The following is a 21,184-nucleotide window of genomic DNA, read 5'->3' on the forward strand; positions in this document are numbered from 1 at the left end:
AAAATATTCAACAGTGTGGGTTCAATGATGGAGTTGGAGCGATCAAGGGAGGTAAAGAAAAACCGTTGAGAAGAGAAAACAATGGCAAAATGGGGTTTGGATTCTTATTCAAATTTATTTTTTAGAGTAGTATTATGTATACAAATAATAAATATAAACTTATATATAAACAATGACATATTATTATATAATTGAATGATATTTTATTTTTAATTAAAAATTACTCAATCATATAATAATGTGTTATTGTTTTTGTATATATTTATTTTTAATTCAGACTAAGCAATATGATGGCGTTTTGTGAATCGCAAAATGACAGTGTTTGATGCAACTACAAAGCCACCAGTTTGTTGACTGCTATTTGAATAGGCCAAAAGACTTATTACTACCCAAAATTTAGTCCATTGCCAAATGGATACCCGTTGCTATTAACGTTAACAAAAATCCCTTAGTATTAAAGATGAAATCACCATTTAATTAATAATATTAAAAAAATAAAATTTTATCTCATTTTCATCTTAATGTTAAAAACTAACAATTTTCTTTCAAGTTTAAGTTTTGAAAAGTTGTTTTTCCCCTAAGGTTTCAACTTCTCCAACAAAATCTCTCTTAATCGATGATCTTCATTGATCTACAGACTTGATGGATATCTACGGCTCCCTTCAGGTCCTCACAATTATTAACACATATCTGCCAAATGTTCTTGGAACAGTAAAAGTCTTTGAAGGTGATGGACATGTTGGAACACTTCTAAACGTTACATTTCCACCTGGTAATTAGTAAATTATTTATCTAATAAATAATTAATTTCAGCTACTGAATATATATTTATTTAAATATTTGTATATGGTTATTGTTTCAGGAACTCCTGGAGTTGGCTATATGAAAGAAAAGATCACAAAGGTTGATAATGAGAAGCGTGTGAAGGAAACAGAAACCACTGAAGGAGGATTTTTAGCATCGGGGTTCAAGCGTTATATAACTCAATACAAAGTTATTGAGAAAAATTATACATCTAGTATAATAAGATCAACAATAAAGTATGAGATTGATGATAAGTTAGCAAATCTCACTTCTCTAGTCAACACCAGTCTGGTGGAAACACTTGCAGAAACCGTTGGAAAGTACCTGAGCGAGATTGCACCTTCTCCTTCTCCTTCTCCATTTCCTTACTAGGATCTTCAAAGGGACTTTTTTGTGATATCGATTGATATTAAATAAAATTAATATTTTTACGCTTTGGCTTTTATATTGTATTCAACAAATCTATTTTTTAAGTTTTACATAATTAATTAGTTTACAACTTTGATTTTATGAATTTACCAACTTAATTTACTCTGATATATTTATATTGTAATAAAAACTCATATTCCGAGTTATGAGTGTGAACCCTGGTTTTCCTTTGCTCAGTTACTGTCTCCATTTGAACATGTGTATTCGATTGAATAACCTATATCAAAATATTCATCTGATTTTCAAAATATTTTTAGCAAGTTAATTCCACCATGAATTTGTGGTTAACTGCATGTGAGAAAGGTCGCTGAAAAAGAAGACTCTGAAGACTATATTTGAAAATAATGAAAGAGATATTGTGCACATGTAATTCTTTTTTCCAAGGTATAAGAGCAGGAAAGAGCTGAAGAGTGTTTTACTTGGTTACAGCCAAGATTTGATTGGTTGAATAATTTATCCCAAATTACTTGATTGTAAGAATTTTGTTTGTTGTTGTAGCTTCTTTTATAATAACTTATTTTATAATCTATAATATGAAAGATGTTTGGTAAATCAATTCGAAAAATGATCTTACAACAAACTGCTTAGTTATGAAATAATATGTTTTAATAAAGGATTCTCAAAGCAAGAATTTGTTGCTTTTAGAATTCAGAAAATGCTTTGGAAATGGTTAATTATAAAAACACATTAAGGCTTACCTATATTCTAATTTCTTATAAACAATTTATTAATTTAATGAATATAATATAATAAAAATTAAAAAAAAAAAACTGAAAGAAGTTTGGAACTAGATAGCAAGGTGTTTGGATTCATCAACCACTGGTGGTGGCCGGCTGCTGTCCCAAAGGCGCGTTTAGTAACACCACCTATTCCATTGGGTAAAAAGCTGCAATAATTCGTTGCCGGACAATACAGTTTAACCTAATAACATAACCATATATTTTCGATTCGGCAATGTCATGTCTATAATTAACATTTTATTCTTTTATATGCAAAAAGACCATATGAAAAAGTGATCATAAAAGAGATATTAATTAAAATAGGCACAAGCCTAAACTTTTTTAGGCATATTTACAGTGATTTTACTTTTTTAAGTAAATTTAATTTTGTTTCTAATAATTCCCCTCTCGGCTAATTACGTTACCTTCTTGGCTAATTACATCAGAATATTTTTTTTCGATAACCTATGAGCATTCTATGTTTGTTAGGTTATGATTCAAAGATTCAAAAACTTATTTGAAATGATCAATTTTTGTTTTAATTAAGATAATAACAAAAAAATTAACGTAAGTGCAAGAAAGGTGCGTATGGGTGTGCAAGGGTGCGCACAGATGCATATGGGTCCGTAAGGGTGTGTAGGGTGTGTATGGGTGCACGTATGGGTGTGTATGGGTGCGCGTATGGGTGTGTAGGGTGCATATGGGCACTTATGGATGTGAAAGGGTGTGTATGGATGCATATGGGTGCATAAGGGTGTGTATGGCTGCGTATAGATGCGAAAAGGTGCGTAAGGGTGCATGCGGATGCACGAGGATACTGCACCCGCATGCACTTGTTATATATATATATAATTTTATATAATATATAAATATTTAAAAAAGCAAATAGAGGTGTGCACGCATCCGCGCACCTCTCGCACCCAATATATATATATATGTTATATTTTTAAAATATTATATCATATAAAAATTATATATTATTTTTTTTAAATATAAATTGCTAAAATCAATTTTCTTTATATAAATTGTAGTCATGCAATTGTTTAATGACAAGTGTTTTCATAGTAAGAGCAGTTAGCTTACAATTTTCCGCAACTCGTGCACCCTATGCACCTTTTTCGCATTCTACGCATTTTGCGCACCCTTTACGCATTCTTTACTCACCCTAGACACCCTTTACGTACTCTACACACCTTATGCACTCACCATTCTCCTCATTTATACTCATCTTTTCGTTTTTATCTGTATTTGAACAAAAATTTATCAATTTTCAAATATGTTTTGAATCCTTGAAACATGACTTAGTAAATCTTCAAATCAGAACTTATCAAATCTTCAAAAAAATTACACCAAATTCAATGTAATTAATTGAGAGTGACGTAAATAATCGAAAATAACGTAATTAGACGAGAGGATATTCTTGAAATTAAAATTAAAGTTGTTTATGAAAATAAAATCATTGTATGTTTGCCTAAAAAAGTTTAGACAAGAAAATTATTATCGATTTTAACTACTATCCATTTTATGAACACACAACATTATTATAAAAGGCTATAATATTTGTGTTCACAGTTGTTCATGGTTTGTCAAGAATATCTTAATCAACCAATATTATAAATTTGTGATTTCCTTTAGGATCAATTTCTTACAACTTCGTATTTTTAAGAATCAAACCAAGAAGCAACCCCTCTCTAATTGTATTAATATCTTTGAAAATTATCTTGCACCTTACCACTCTCCTTCAATTCACTTCTTTCCTTTCTTTTTCCCTTTTTTATCCGGGAAAATCTCATTTGTCTGACCTTGACCACCCATTGGGGCAGATGTCTTCTTTTCACACACCTAAATTTAATTTCACATTCAATTAACCTTATTCAAATATTTGAATCACATTATCCAGAGGTAAATCTGACTCTCCCGAAGACTACTTTTCAAGTGTCGGGGAAATTGTGAAAATTCTTGGTTAAACCTCATTGATTTTAGGCCAATAGACTTGTTCCCACCCAAGGTTTGGTTTAAACCCAATTCTTACTTGTTGACTTTCGAAAACCCAAAAACCCACCATTCTATTAAAATTCTCTGTCAAAGTTAAGGATAAAACTATCATTTAAAAAATATATAAAGAAATTATAATTTTATCTCATTTTGCCTTCTTAATTTAAAAAACTAATAATTTCTCTCTACCTAAAGTTTTGAACCTTTCCCCCCTAGGGTTTATATTTTCCTTTTTTTTTTCTCTGATGCCCTTTTTGACTAACAGTCAGAGTTCTTTCTCTATCTCCATAACCGACCTTCTTCCTTTGGTGCTCCCTTCACTCCCAAAGACACACAACAATGGAATTGGTCTTGGTCTTAGCCTTCTTCTTCTTCTTCATTCTTCATCTAAGAACTCTTTGCCTTCTTCTTCTTTGTTCTTCGTCTAGTGATTTTTAGACGAAGAAGAGGAAGGTGAAGAGTTCTCCTCGATTTTAAGATGAAGAATGAAGAACAAAGGTGAAGACTTTTGATTTTCAGACTAAGAACAAAGAAGGAGAAGAAGGTCAATTACGCCATCATGTGTCATCACCGAGAATGATTTTGCCACCATGTGTCATCGAGAGTGGTGCTAGAGAAAGAACTCATCATCCACATCAAAGAAAGAATGCCAACTGTCGGCCAAAAGAGCACCAGAGAAAAAGGAAGAAGAATATAGACCCTAGGGGGTAAAAGGTGAGTTTTCAAACCTTTTGACATGGGAAAATTATTAGTTTTTTAAACTAATGGGTGAATAAGATAAAATTTTAATTTCTTTATATATTTTTTTAAATGACAATTTTTACCTTTAATTCTAACAGAGAATTTTAACAAAATGATGAATATTTGGGTTTTTGAAAATTAGCGAGTGAAAGTTTGAGTTTAGACCAAACCTTTGGTGGGAATAAGTTTTTTGGACTTGATTTTATCATCTATGTTTTTTGAATTATTTGTAAATTTATAAGTTTGTACTAATTTTAATATAGTTGGAAAATTATTTACCACATTTCTTTTAAGTATTATTGACCAATGATCGCTTCTTTGTCCACAGAGTATTGATAATGAGTAAATATGAAGATATGTTACCAATATTCATAGGGGAAGTTAACCATAATTTCCAAATTATAGGGGTTCTATTGAAAATTACGTTAAAGATTAGGTCAGGTCAACAAAATTAATCTTAATTTTTTTCTAACCAAAGTTATTGGTTGTTTGGGAGCAAAATATTATTTTTACTTTGATTTAAAAAATAATATCTAATCTTATTCAAAAAATTGTTACGTCCAACTTAAAATTGGTTAGATAACATTAATCAAAATTACTGTGACCGTGGTTTAATTTAATGGTAAATTTTCCAAAATAGAATAAAGTATTTTGGCTTCTTGATAACGAAACATCTAATAAATGTTTCAAATATTATTTGACCAAAATTTTTTTTCCCAAATCATTCTTGTAAAATTGCAGACTAACTTTACCATGTCAGCCAAATTGACTTCTTATAACCTAACCTAACATCAGAGATTTTTTCGCATTTTCTAAGGTTAATTTACTCAACAAATCAAGGGTGCTAATACAACCATTCATTAACTTGGCCCAGAAAATCCAGCTAAATGCGACATATTATAACATGCAAATTAACATGGGCAACCCAGACTTAAAATCATATACCAAAGGAAGTGATTGCTGCATAATCATATCCAAAATGAGTATCGGCTCAAGGAGAAAGGAGCTGCCAATGTGTGGAAGAATAAGTGTCAGTTGTAGGTTGTGGAATTAGAGCATCGGTCAGCTACTTGTGTCAGCCATGTGGACAGTGTCGGGCGGCTTAAGCAGCTACCAGTTCTTATCTAACTTTTGATTTGTCATGTGTCAGACATTTCCGGGGTGTTTTTCAGTATAAATCAGATCGTAACTTTTGACTTGGAGTAAGGGAAAAACAAGAAAAAAGTTCTTATCTTTCTCAAAATCTAACACAATCCTTCTATTGACAGAATTCTACTGATAGACAGAACAAATATCCAAAATTATCTCATCAAAGGCTTTAAGAGTCTAATTATTCTTTTTTTTTTTGCATCAAATTTCTTAAATCTAGTTCCTACCTATTAGACTGTCATATTCCAGTATCTTTATAATATTTAACAACACTAGACAAATTCTAAAGAACAAAATAAACCTGCACATAGGAACAAAAGAAAAGTTTCAACAGAGTGACAACCTTACAACTGATAAATTGGGACACCACACTGCACTAGTCAACAGCCATGGATTCTGAGGCCCCACAAGCATCCTCTAATCCACTTTTCCACTCTTCAAGGGTAAAATTGTTATTTAATTTAAATATTTTAAAAAACTAAAAATTATTATATTTCCCCACTAAGATTAAAAATCTAACAAATTTCTCCCTACTCAAGGTTTGAAAAATCAACATTTTCCCTTAGGGTTTTTCCAGCCACCATTACTAGCTGTTGGAGATGGCAATAGTGGCGTTCTCCCTCCCTTCCAACTTCTCTCTCAATCTCGCTCCATTTCCAACCCTCACCGATCAAGAAAACTAGCCTACTACTAGCTGTTGAAGATGGCAATAGATGACGCATTGTCCTCATCTTCATCGGGAGACAAAGAAATGCCTTCATCTCTAGCTTTCGTTGGTTGAGGTTGACTGGGAATAGAATGAGATTGACAAAGAAGCTGAGAAGGGGAGTGAACACCATCTGTGTTGTTGTCTCCAGCCAACAGCAATGTGTTGGAAAAACTCTAGGTGGAAATGTAAGTTTTCCAAACTTTGGGTCGAGAGAATTTGTTAGTTTTTAAACATGAGGATGACAATGTGATAAATTTTTAGTTTTTTAATATTTTAATAAATGACGATTTTACCCTTGATAGTAACAATAAAATTTAACAGACAGATAAATTGTTAGATTTTTGATAGTTTGCGAGTGAGAAGTTGGGTTTGCAGCAAACCTTTGGTGAGAAATATTCATTTGGCCTAAATTATATAGTTAAATATGATACTAATAAAACTTATTATATATTTTGTTAGTGCAAAATTGAATTGATATAATCATATGAAAGACTTTAGTGATATTATCCAATCTTATAAATTTATCGCAGAGATAGGTGTCTCTAATGGCTAATAGCATTTGGCTTGGTAGGTTCAGTTCACAATCAATTTCAAACAAGCTAGAAAGACCACCCACGTTATCTTCCTTCCATTCTTTGTAACCTTATGAAAATCATCTGTGGTCATCTGCTTAACTATCGGAAATCTAGGTCATTTTCATCTTCTCAAATTAATTTAACGTTAACGTTAATGTTAATGTTTAGTTTTGCACATGAGTTTGTCAAGTTGTTGCCAAAGCTATTCAACACAGTCAGTGAAATTGGTGCCAAATGACTTCAATACACTGGGATCAGATCAGAATTTATATTGATGTCATTTTTGTTAGATTCTAGTGTAACTAAAGTTTCATCACTTTATATAGAATGAGACAATATCATTCGCAACTTTGTTTATTCATGGGGGAAATAACTCTCATTGCTTCTATTGTAACAATTCATCATGTTTATGTCACTTCTTCCAATACATTTCTCACTCGTTTTAATTCCTTGTTCTTATTCTTTGAGTCTCGTATGACCTCTTTCCCTTACTCGAACTTAAGCCATTTTCTTTTGAAATGACAAACAACTTTTGGAACTCAATTCTATAACGTATGCATGAGTACATGATCCAACTGCCTTAAGGGCGCTTGTCCATTAGTTCTATATGGCGAGAACTACCAACAAAAGACCTTATAGTCTTATTGTGGGTTATATGCACTTTCATACGCTCCCACTCTTGGGAAGAGATCATTCAACTACCTGAACCTGTTATTCATTTGTTAGGTTATGCCTAGTTGACTTTTGTTCCATAATTATATTTGATATTCTATCAAATTTAGTGATCAACTTCCTTAATTCAGGGATTGCAGTTCCTCCAAACTTTTCTATCAAAACCATACTTATGACATATATAGTTAAACATTACTAGTATACCATATCGTTATTCATGGAACTAGCCAAGATATCACATGAAGTGAGTCTTGTTTCATACATGTGTGGTGTACATCCACATCACATTTATGTAAGGCACCATTTAGGTTTCTATCCCTTTGTTAGTTGTGATTTTATGATAACTTCATTTACGACCTCTAAAGCTTTTTGTTCATCTAGGATATTGTGCATCTTTAATGTCACATATTATAATTATCCTTATTCAGTATCATTATAATTAAAATCACCCATCATGTTTTACAATGTTATAGTTAATTAGATCACAGAAACATACATCAGACACAACTCAATCAATTAAGCATAAGGCATAAAATCGAAAGTTTACTATGTTTCCAATCATCTTCCATTACTCAAATGCTTGACATTTTAAAATTCAATCTAATTGCACTAATATTAATTTTGGATGAGAATTTCACTAAATTCGACCAATCACAGAATTTCCACATTTGACAATTATAAAATGTGATACAACAAATATATCACTATTATGATTGAGACCATTTTATCAACCTGTATCATTCTTATAGTCACTTTATCCATGATAAAGTCTACATGAAATTTTCAATAGGTCAAATACCTCGTATTTCGTTAATTTTGGGAATAACGTCAAAGCAATGGATTTTCTCACGTACATTATTATGCATCACTCTTTAGCAAAACTATAATGTATCCACTCAGTCCCAAAAATTTTCATATTCTTGTCTGAACAAGATCATTAATTATAGAGATAATGTTTATGCATGAATATGCTTAGACTATATACCATCTCTTTTCCAATTAAGAGAGTACGACTGATTATACATATATAGTCCCAACATGCAAAATTAGATTATCAGATGATCATATCTTATACTTAAAGTGATGGTTCTTAATCAACAAACTTGCATGAATTAGAAACATGTGCTTTGAAACACCGAAATGTGTTTTCAAAAGCTAGAATAAGGTAAAAAAGAAATAAGAAACTAGAGTACTACACCTCACTTTCTCATCATAGGTAATACAATAGAGATAGATTAGAACCACTTAAACAAACAAGTCTCTCTTTCTTTCCTTCTAACAAATATTTTAATCCATGGATGCTAAATTATCATATCATCAATTAATTTTATAATTATGATTCATAATTATAATTTGACAATTTTAAACTAGGCCACCCAAAGTTTGCTACAAACCTAACTTCCCACCCACTAACTATTAATAATCCAAGTACTCACTCATCTGTTAAATGTTAGTATTACTATTAGGAGTAAAATTATCATTTAACAAAAATATTTAAAAAACTAAAAATTTATCACATTTCCACCCCCAAATTTAAAAACTAACAAATTCCCCCACTCAAAGTTTAAAAACTTACATTTCCCCCCTAAGGCTTTTCCAACACATTGTCGATGGCGTTCTCCCTCCCTCTTGGCTTCTCTCTCAGTCGCACTCCATTTTCAACCATTATTGGCCAACGAAAGGTATCAACAAAGATAAATCACTCATCTCCAGATGAAGATACGATTTGTCTTTATCAAAGATGAAGATGACGTGTAATTGTCATCTCTTAGATGACAACTGTGTATCGTCTCCATCTCAAACGAAAATAAAACGTCTTCTTCTCCAACAAAGATGAATCGCATCTTCATTTGGAGATGAGCGATTTGTCTTCATTGACAACTTTCTTGAGTCGACAATGGTCGAGAATGCAACAAAAAGGAGAGAGAAGCTAGGAGGAAGAGAGAACGTGGCCGTCGTAATCTCCATCGATTGTTGGCCACAGTTGCTAAAAAAACCCTAGGGGGAATGTTCATTTTTCTATACTTTGGGTAGGGGTTATTTTTTAGATTTTTAAACCTAGGGGGAAATTGTGATAAATTTTTAGTTTTTTAAATATTTTTATTAAATGATAATTTTACCCCTGACAGTAACAATGAAATTTATCAAACGAGTGGGTATTTAGATTTTCAACAATTAGTAGATAGAAAATTAGGTTTGCACCAAACCTTGGGTAGGAAATGGTCATTTGGCCTCGTAAACTATGTCAAACGTGTGTGTCTATTTGGTATAGCTTATTTAATCCAAATTATTGGATTAAGACATGTTTAAGATAAATTATATAAATAATATAATTATTATAATAATCACATTTACAGATGATTTAAGTTGTAATTCAAACAATAAAACTATTTGTATATAATTTTAGATACTTAATTGGATATTTAGATGATGTGTTATAATGTAATTAACTGATTTTGAATTAAGGATAAAATAACTTAATCAGATAATAATACATTATTTAAATACCAAATTAAATACTCAAAACTAAGTACATATAACATTAATCTAATGAGAAAACTAATAGGATTAACATTTTCTTTTGAATTATTAGATTTAATGAACTTTTTACATATCTAATCCAAAAGCTAAATTATTAGGTACATTGAATATTTTCAGATAAAAATTAGCTTTTTAGATTATTTGTCAGACAATCATAATTGGATTATAATTACTTGTAATCCAAATGATCTAAAGTTTTACCAAACATTACCATATAATTAATTATTCATATAATTATAATATATAATCACAATCTAATAATTATAAGTATAATTAATTATTCAACTAATTATGATATTCTCTTTTTTTTACAAAGATAAGGTATGATGAAGAAAGACATCAATAAGTTGATCATGTATGGTTAGAACCATAACCATATTTGATTAAAGTCTCTCGGCAAACATGACGTACCATAACCATATATGATAGTGTTATCTTGTCATTAAAAAAAAATAATAATTAGATTTCCCTAATCAAAATTAAAGAGTATATGACAAAGCAAAAGTTGTACTCTTTAATTTGCTTACAAGAAAAAGTAATTGATGCTACATTCTTTGTGAAATAGTGGACCAAAACCTTGTGAAGGAAGATTAAAAAAAAGGAAAAAGACACTTAAACAACAATATGATTGAAAGGAAGAGCAGAAACACTTCAACAAATAAGTCTCTTTTTCTTTCCTTTAAACAAGTAATTTGATCCATGGATGTTGGAATAATTGTTTCTAGTTTGATTGAAAAAATCCCAAATGAAACAACAACTCAAACCATGATTGGAAAACAGTATGATTGAAAGGAAGAGCAAGAACACTTAAACAAATAATTGTTTCTTTCCTTTTAACAAATATTTTAATCAATGGTTGCTAATTATGGTATAACCAATTATTTTTACAATAAAACTATGTATATATATTTTTAATACACAAATGATATGTCATCATATAATTGAATGATTTTGAATTAAAAATAAAGTAAAATTCAATCATAGGATGATATATTATCATATGTACCAAAATTATATATAAAAAATATGTACATATAATATTACTCTTATTTTAATAATCATAATTCATAATTAAAGTTTAGCAATCTTAAGTTATGTCAAATGAATGTGTCTATATATTATAGTTTATTTAATCCAAATTATTGAATTGCGACATGTTTAATACAATTGATATGAATAATTTAATTGTTGATTATAATCACATTTTTTAATGATTTAACTTTAGATAATATATGATCATATGATTAAATAATTTTCAATCAAGTATAGAGTAATACCTAATCACATGATAACACATAATTTATGTACTCAATTATATACTTAAAATTGAGTGTACATAATATGGCTCTAATCCAAAAGCTAATAAGAGTAACTTTTTTTTTTTTCTAAATTGTTAGATTTAATGATCTTTTTACATCTCTAATCCAAAAGCGAAATTAAGACATTTTGAACATTATTAGTCAAATAATTAGCTTTCCAGTATTTTGTCAAAATATCATTACTAGATTATAGTAACTCATAATTCAATAATCATAAGTTATACCAAACATTATAACATAATCAAATATTCATTTAATTATAATTCATAATCAAAATAAATCTAATTAATTAAACAACTAATTATTATATTCTCTTTTGTATACGTAGATAAGATATGATGCAGAAAGGCATCAATCAGTTGTCCATGTAAGGTCGCAACCATATTTGATTAAAGTCTCTCAAGGAATATATGCAATGAAAAGTATTATCTTGTCATAGAAAAGAAAAATTAGATTTCCCAAAGCAAAATTAAAGAACACATATGAAAGGAAATATTATAAGAATATTGAATTTTTTACCCTTTTTTTAACTACGTATACATATATGTCACTCATCTCAAACTTTAAACAAAAATATCACAACAGTAGTTCACTTTTCCAAAATACCCTTATTAATGTAACTCATGCAGAAAGAGAGAATACTACAACAGTAATCTCTCTTTTTTTCCTCAGCCTTATAGTAAGGGAAAGAATCTCTGCAATATGAAAAAATATTATTCAACAGAGAAGACACCTATGATTGAATAATAAAACCTAAAAGAAAAAACCATTATAAAAGATTCAACTTGGACACAGGAGAGGGAGAGAGGAAAATTGTCAAATTTCTTTAGAGAATTAACATTTGTTGCAAAGATTTTATAGCAAAATCATCTACATTCAGATCAGTCTTGATTCAAGTCTTTATGTTATGTGTTTTTTAAATAAAAAATTGAAAATCAAATAATGTATGGTAGATTCATATTTATGAATTTATGTGAAATACAATTTTATTGTAATTTCATGTTGTTAGATTGTTTAATGTTGTGATTTCATGTTATTGTATCGTTTAATGTTGTTATAATATTGTTTAATTTTATAGTGATGGTTAAAAAATACGAAAATTTAGGTCTGGATAAAAAACCAAATGAAGAACAGGTTAGCCGAAGCCAAGGATTGGCTTTCGGCCAACCCCCCTAAATTTTTCATGTTCCATTCCTCTAAATTCTTTTATCCATTTTCTTGTGTTTATGGAGTGGTGGTGGAGTTCCAAGGTTAGTGGATTTATCCTTTATGTCTGGATTATGCTTGTGTTCCAGTTTGGTGCCATTTTGGTGTGTGCATTGTTTCCCTTGTCTTGGCAGAGAGTTGCATAAAAAATACAAAATTGCCACTATTGTTTTCTTCTATTTTTTATTGTCTTGCCTTGATCAATATTTATACATCACTTGATGATATGATAGTTTAATGTGTTATAAATACGTGTGTATGAAGCTTGGTTGTATTGGTATTGCATTTAAGGCCTAATTTGAAGAAATTGTAAAGTACAAGTTTACCTGCTCACCTTTCATATTGGGCACAAAAAGGGAATCAATACATGGACACCCTTTTTGACATACCTGCACATGTGCATTGGTGATTTGCCATATTTGACCATTATTTTTTATGGCCATCATTCAATAAGTATGTCGATGGCGAATTGTAGTGCCTCATGCCCGTCATGTTTTGTAATTACCATATAAAGGGTAACATGTGTACATAGTTCAAAAATTGAAGGATTATTTTGTAAAGCTATTACAGCATATCGCTTCAGGAACGTCCAAACTACCATGAATAAAATTGCTTAAGTAAATCCTATTGCAGTAGCCTAATTAACTGACATTGGGTATGAAAGATGGGTAGATGCCCACTTTGGAGGATAGCAATACAACATCATGACGACCAATATCGTTGAGTCCTTCAATGCTTTGACATGAACTGCTCGCATTTTGTTTGTCACTATATTAGTTGAGCTTCTGAAGAGCACAATGCAACATTGGTTTTTCAAGGGGTGAAACATGGCTGGTACATATGACTAAAATTGGTTTGATGTTTCTTTTATTCATTGTGTTTATTAGTTGTTTTTATAGGTCAGAGATCTCACCTATTAACGTCATGGGCTGAAGACAAGCTTGTTAGATATATGCTCAATTCTACCAATATGGTTGTTAAACCAATCAATATGCAACAATACAAAGTCCATGATTCACAATAGCAGGTGTTCATCAAGAATATTCTTTATTGAACTTATGACTGTGAGAAATTTAAACTTTTCCAAATTTCATGTGTAGACACCGTAGTTGTTGTAAGGTACAATAACCTCTCAGATTGTGTAGGATAAGTTAGTGCATATTACCTGACGGAATATTTACGAAGGGTGTATAGAGAAGAAATTAATCCACTAGGGAATCAATCAATTTGGGTACTATCAATATGCTTGCAATCTATCCTCTAGTGATGGAACAACGATACTCTAGTTGTCTTTTAGCCATGCAATAAGACCTTCATAGGGAGAGGAAGTCTAACATTAAAACTGCACTCGATGTCATCAACCTGACTATAATTGCTTGAATTGTTCGAGTCTAGCTCTGATACTAGTGGTTGGCTTGTCTAATACATCAAGTAGCAAACGAGAACAAGGTTATCGTAGTCGCGGTGCAACCCATATGGCTGAATAGCTTATCATAGTTAATTTTCTTTATTGGCTGATATTGTAATTTTAAGTGTCTATATATTGCATGTTTAATTTATCTTCTGAGTTTTGTTTAAATTTCAATGTATTAATTTTTTATTTTCTAGCTCTTACCTATATATGATGGTTGTGGGTCAAAACAGCAGAATGGAATTGCCATAACATTTATTTATTATTATTCATTTTATATATATATTTGATTTCATTGTATCACACCAAGTATTTTGTATCAACATATTTTACTAATTGATTTTATTTCACGAATAAGCATTAAGGGATCATCAAAAGAAAGTTATTATATAAAATGCAAATACATCACTGAAACAATAATAAAATATAATCCAATTTATATGCATGCCCATCCATGCCTTAAGTGAAATCCTTGAAACCTACATTTTGACAATCCAATTGAATTTAATAAATATGACTAATTAAGTAAAGTTTGAGAACAAATAAACAAACCCTAAACCATAAATACTTACTAAGGGTCTTCCCTTGGAATATGGTTGTGGCCATACGCCTTCTTAGCCTCCTAGAATGTTTCGATGTGAAGTTAAATGAACGATCTTACACAAGGTATTCTATAAACATAAGTTAAAAAAAAAGGTCACAGTCTCCACTTGCTACATCTTGTTTTGGTATGTCACAAACACATTTGTATTATAACGTTGGTAGAATCTCTAGCAGTTGGATTCCCTTTGATGTATAAAAATTACTTGCCTTCATTAGGTATGTCAATGTCCTATATGACATCATCAATTTCTTTATTCTCTCTAAACTACTGATATATTTGGCGGAGTCGTCTACATACAACTTCTAGTAATTGATATCCAATACGCCGCACACCCAATATTAGTTATCGAAGTTAAAGAGAATGAATACCTGTCAACAAATGAAAAACAAATAAGTACAGTTATTGATAATCGTATACCTTAAACGACTTACATTTATAAACCACCTTGTTCACATTGTTCCATGGTTGAAACTATTCATTGGATTGTACACATGAAATGCCATTAATTTGATCTAGGAAAAACGAGGGCCACTTTATAGTTGCACCAAACATTTGAACTCATTATAGCATTGTGAGAGATATGCAACGAATTAGGTCAAAATAGTCATCTAGTTACTACCTCAAAAATATTTATGAAGTATTCTCATGAAAGCTTCGATGTGTTATGTACATAAATAAGTTAGACCATAAGTTGAAAATGATAATCAATATGAACGAAGATAAAGGAATGGTGCATATTGTGTTTTCCAACCATTGCTCCTGATTCACAATTTGGGTCTACTAGAGTTTGCTTATATTGGTTGTCATTCTGTTTGGTCCCCCAAGGAAGACACATCAATTGTCATCATTTGAAGCACTGCAGTACCGCAATAATAACTTTAAGTAGTCCTTAGCCAATCACAAGTCCATAGGACGATCCTCAGGAACAGGTTTTTTGTTTTTTGGCGTCTTTATTAGATCTATGAAAGGACTTACTAACTATTTTCCTTTTTATAGCATAGGTCCAAATGCTGACACTTTTTTGGCCGTCGATGGCTTCTCAATAGTTGTCAGTTGGTCCTTCTCTTGTTGTTGCACATCATCATTCGATGAGTTGTCCAATTAAAAAAAATTATAGTTCTCATTATTCTGTAACATAACTAATTGAAATAATGAAAAAAAGTATAGTGGATAATAACTTGTACTAGTCTTGATGCTTGAATAGAAGAATCCTTAAGTCTCATAATTCGATGCTTTAATAAGGATTGGACTTCCTACATCTCTCTATGAAGCATCGATGCCTACTATTGCTACTGCTCTTGCATCTCCCCATGAAACATCGATGTCTATTGTTACCACTATTTATGCATCTCCCTATGAAACACCAATTCTTGTTGCTGACACTACTCTTATATCTTCTCATGAAGCATTGATGTTTGCCCTTATATTTCTTTATGAATCATCGATGTATATTGCTCCCACTCGAGGCACATCATCACAATGTGCTAGTTAAGTTGCTGTTGTATCTGAAAGCTAATTACTCTTCCACTATTCATTAAGAGTTATTGAAGAAAGTCATACGATACACTACTATACAAAGTCCAGTGAATTGAGTGTCTTGCAGGGGAGGCCCTCTAACATTCTTGAGGATAAAAGGCATAAGAGATAGACATCTGTGGAGGGAATACACGTACATCATAAGAGGCCCTATATTACTCTTAGGGGTACATGATGCAGGAAGATTACACCTGTGAAAGAGATGCTTGTCCAATATGAGAAATACTAAGAACAACGAATCAAGACCCTTATGATAAAGATATCCATATAGAAAAGGTAAAGATATGAGGGTTGGTCACATGGGTAGGGAAAACCTATACTGGGAAAGATGCTATTGGGATATAGGGCAATTGAGACGTAGCAATTAAGGATCGCGAAGACTCTCTGAAGGCTACCTAAAAAGCAGCAAAACGAATCGACTGGGTATCATCATCATCATCTAAATATGTAAACTCATCATCTGATGATGTTTGTGGTACCTGTTCTCCCATAAACTTTAAAGCCTATATGTACCACTTAGAGTTGTGATTAGTCTTAGTTGGACATAATGTAGTTGTAAACCCCTCTTGGAACATGAAAGAAATTTATAAAAATTAATGAAATGAAAGATGGAATGATAAGATATAAATCTACCAATGAGTAACTTACCAAAGGAGCATCCCAAAGCATCGATATGTTATCCCAGGTCAGTAGTACAATTGTCTTCATTTAAGGATATGGAGGACTTGATCATTTTCTTCTAGACAGACATAAGGTGATAAATTGTGAATCATCTCATAAATCCAATATTGCATAATGTACAACATTTATGGTTAGTATTTATAATTGTCAGTGTGAATATTAACTTTATCCATTATGCAATACTTACCTGAAAAGTAATCGAGTATCCCAAAATATTGTAGCTAAGCATTGCGAGTGGACTCATGTAAGACAGGTAGTGTTGTACACAATACTGATATTTGTTATGTATACCCTTCCGCATCGATTCAACTATTTTATTCCATGTTAGCGACCTTCATGGGTACAAACTAAATGTATCTAAATTGTCAGCTAAATGCAAAACACAATTAGGTATTTTTTTTTGTTGTTTGCCCCTAATATTCTTGTAAACGCAAAATACAATATTGCAAACTTCACTGCATCCTCATCATTATTTTCCTAAATTTAATCGCCACCTGCTTGCTCAATCTCCTTATGGGATAACAACCTGTTAATTCCTAGAAAGTATTTTTCTCTCAATCGAGGTGTCTTTGTACAATCAATATAGTTGGACACTTTTATGTCCTCCCCGAATATCAGACCAATGACTAGCACAAAATCAACAGCATTGACTCAGAACTCAAGACCATTTAATTTGAACCATATTTCTCTTATTGGGTCCCCACAGTTAATCATACGAAATAACATTGCATGCATCAAAACAACAGTAAACCTTGGCTCCACCAAATCTAATAAATGTTCGAAACATGTTGTCCGAAAAATAGCTCTCTAAGTAAGCGTTAGTTTGTTCTTAATTATAGTTACAGTGTTCATCTTTGTTTGAAGCAATATGTGCACTCATAATTTGTATGCCTAATGGAATTTGTATGCCCCCTTCTGGTAGTTGATTGCAAATGTCTGAAAAATATATTAATTTGTTAATTACATTAATGAAAGACAATTATTTTTAATCAAAAATTAATCAAACAAACTGGATTATCATTAAATTAATATGGTTGGCATCAACTAATTCAATTGACTCTTTTGTTTTTCAAAATTAATAATGACCTTAAAGTTATATTTTAAAATGAATTTTTCCATCAGTAACATTTAAAAAGAGAAGATGTAAAAAAAAAAAAAGTAGAATCAAAACAGTTGGTGACTTAACAAAAAAGTTTGGTAGTAATGCCAACCCTTGGCATCGCTACCAACCCTTGGTGGCTCCGCCTACCTGTTCCCCTTTTACGCACCAATGAATTTCACCTTCAACCTTGAATTAAACAATAACTCAATCCTAATCAAATTGAGATTTACATTGAATTACTTAATTGAATTTATATCAAATTTAATTTAATTGATATTGGTAATTTACATTGAATTACTTAATTGAATTCAGATTGAATTAAATTTGGTACGATACAATTATGCTTCCATTTTTATAAAGAAACCTCACCTATCATACTGTCATTATGTCATTGTTGCCAATCCATAAAGTTTTTTCATTGGTCGACGATTGACAAAGTTGTTCACTAAATTTTTTTCTTGCACTGAAAAGCAATCTGATGATCTATATTGTATATGTTTAATACTCTCATGTTATATATTACATATGAGTTTCATGGAAAAGCAAACAAATAGCTTTTGCAAAAAATAATTACAAACAAGCATGTACATTCACGTGAATGAACACATGGAAGCAAACAAGCATGCCAAGAGTATTCTCTGCAATATTTTATGCTTCGCTGCAATATTTTATGCAACTTATTTATGCAAATATTCTTTGCTTATCTATGCAAATATTCTCTACATATTATGTTATATTATATTTGCTTATTTGCTATTCTACGGCAAGGCCTAAATTCTTTGCTTATTTGCTTCTTTACAGTATACCAAATTCTTTGCATATTCTACGCCAAGACTTTCACTTCATGCTCTTCACAGGTGGCTTATTGGATTATTTTTTCATGTGCTGCTTCAATATGAGATTAACGCTAGCCAGAATTTAGGAAAATATGATCAAGTAAGTTTAAAATTTTTTTAGATTTAATCTAAAAAATTTAAACTCAAAAATTTTTAAATTCATTTTATCTTATCTAACACATATATATAAATCTTGTTTAAAATATTGATACTAAATATCTATACATGTTCTCTCTCTATAATGCATAAACGAAATAATGGTGTTGTCTTGTCTAGTTTCTCAAGTTTAAAGATAAGGATAATTTAGGCATTTCAACATATAAAGAGGTAAAAATGTCTAGAGTGTGAAAAGTATGATATAAATGTATACATAGGGCTAAATTAGGGTAAAAAATTCAATATCCTAATATTATATTCTTTATTTTGCTTTCAAGAAAAGGTAATGGATGCCACATTGTTTGTGAAGCAGTAAAGAATAGCCTTGAGGTGGAAGATTAGGGAAAAACAAAAAAAAAGCAAGAAACCAGAGTGTTGATGTTTTGAAGGAGTTTATGAAGGCCATTAGGTATGAACTTCACTTTTAACATGACATATTATCTTTAAACTTATGGTTAGACTAAAATGACTAAGTGTTAGAGGACATGTTAAGGGTTTGTTGTTTGGACCATAGGGTGAGTTAGGTTTAGTTATTACCTCTAATAGAGTTTGCTTACTTAAAATAATAGTTATCAAGCAATGATTAAAATGACATCCAATAAGACATTGTATGTTAGAAGGTGTCATTATACTTTACATTTAGATGAGATGGATGCAAGAGACTTATTAGTGTAATTAGTTAGGTTGAAGAATACCTAAAGGATGATTGAGGATGTTTGGATGATTAGACAGTAGATGAGACTAGCCTAGGATCAACTAGAAAAGTTATGTCATCAAAGACATCGAGATTCGTAATAGCATAGGTGATAGATTTTTCATTAGAGTAGCCCCATTACAAGCATATCATGAGGTTCAAGAAAATGGTAAATTGGCTTCAAGATACATTAGCCCATATAAGATAGTGGAGTAGGTCAATAATGTGGCCTACATGTATACATTTCTTATGAGCATAGATAATATCTATAATATATTATATGTTTCATTACTACCCAAGTACATTGTAGATATGTTATATGTGTTGAGAAACAATGAGATAGAGTCAGTAAACAATATGAGCTATAAGAAAAGGTCAATGTAGATACTGGACAAAAGGGTTAAGAAACTTAAAAAAAAGCATATTCTGCTAGTTAATATCCTTTAGAGGAATTATAAAATCAATGAGGTTGTTTGATAGGTGGAGTAAGATATGTAAAGGTGACATCCCAAGCTATTTTGAAACAATTTTGAGGATGAAATTCTAATAGAGGGGATGGAATTCCAATAAGAGTAAAATAGTCTTTTTATATATATGTATTCATACATCAGAAACTTTGAACATTTCAACTCCTAAATCCAAGTTCAAAGATACATGTGGTAGTTTCTCATGCTCTCTCCCAGATGCTGCTATCCCATGGAATCAAACTATTTGAAATCTAAAAAAATGAACATCAAAGGTATTAGTTTTTGACAATAGAGTAACCACAACCCAACAATAGAATTCAACTTACTAATTTCTTTTTCCTTTGTATCTTCCATTCAACCTTCTTGGCATCATTGCCTACACTCTTTCAACCATCCCTACAAACCATTATGGTTTCCTTGTTGTAAATATAATATATCAAATAGAAACAGCTACTACAACACCACATCTATAACTCATCAAGCTAATTTTCCAATCGAACTAGCTTAATTCATTATCTTCATCTTAGAAGATTGCGGGTATTAGTGATTTCAACCCACCATTTGTACAGTTTTTCAACAATAGAGGTCCACATAATTGGGAAGAAAACAATTAAACTAATAAGACTAAAATCAAACTCTCTCCTGTTTGATTAAACTATATGGTAGCAAACATAGGTGTTAATGAGATTATACCTGCGTTAGATGGCTTATTCGTTTTTTACATGGCTACAACCCTTAAGAGACAACGTCTTGGTATCCACATGAAGCACAAACTTGAAAGGAGGCTAGTTCTATTACAAAAGGTTACTAGGGCTCTGTGATTAAATGTATATCTGTT

General features: G+C 31.0%; 1 protein-coding gene across 1 annotated transcript; it reads left to right on the forward strand.

The window, feature by feature from the left end:
- The first annotated feature begins 642 nt into the window (after positions 1-642).
- Positions 643-1,176, forward strand: LOC123221389 (norbelladine synthase-like). The gene is made up of 2 exons (XM_044644243.1): positions 643-772; positions 863-1,176. The coding sequence occupies exons 1-2, from the start codon at positions 643-645 to the stop codon at positions 1,174-1,176; spliced, it is 444 nt and encodes a 147-aa protein (XP_044500178.1).
- Positions 1,177-21,184: the final 20,008 nt, after the last annotated feature.

The sequence above is a fragment of the Mangifera indica genome, chromosome 7 (genome assembly GCF_011075055.1).
Source record: "Mangifera indica cultivar Alphonso chromosome 7, CATAS_Mindica_2.1, whole genome shotgun sequence".
Lineage (NCBI taxonomy): Eukaryota > Viridiplantae > Streptophyta > Magnoliopsida > Sapindales > Anacardiaceae > Mangifera > Mangifera indica.

What these genes read in the sequence shown, in the direction of transcription:
- LOC123221389 (XM_044644243.1), top strand. Translation starts at nt 643, where the DNA reads ATGGATATCTACGGCTCCCTTCAGGTCCTCACAATTATTAACACATAT. An exon ending in AAACGTTACATTTCCACCTG is followed by an intron (nt 773 to 862) that starts GTAATTAGTAAA and finishes TTATTGTTTCAG; the next exon opens with GAACTCCTGGAGTTGGCTAT.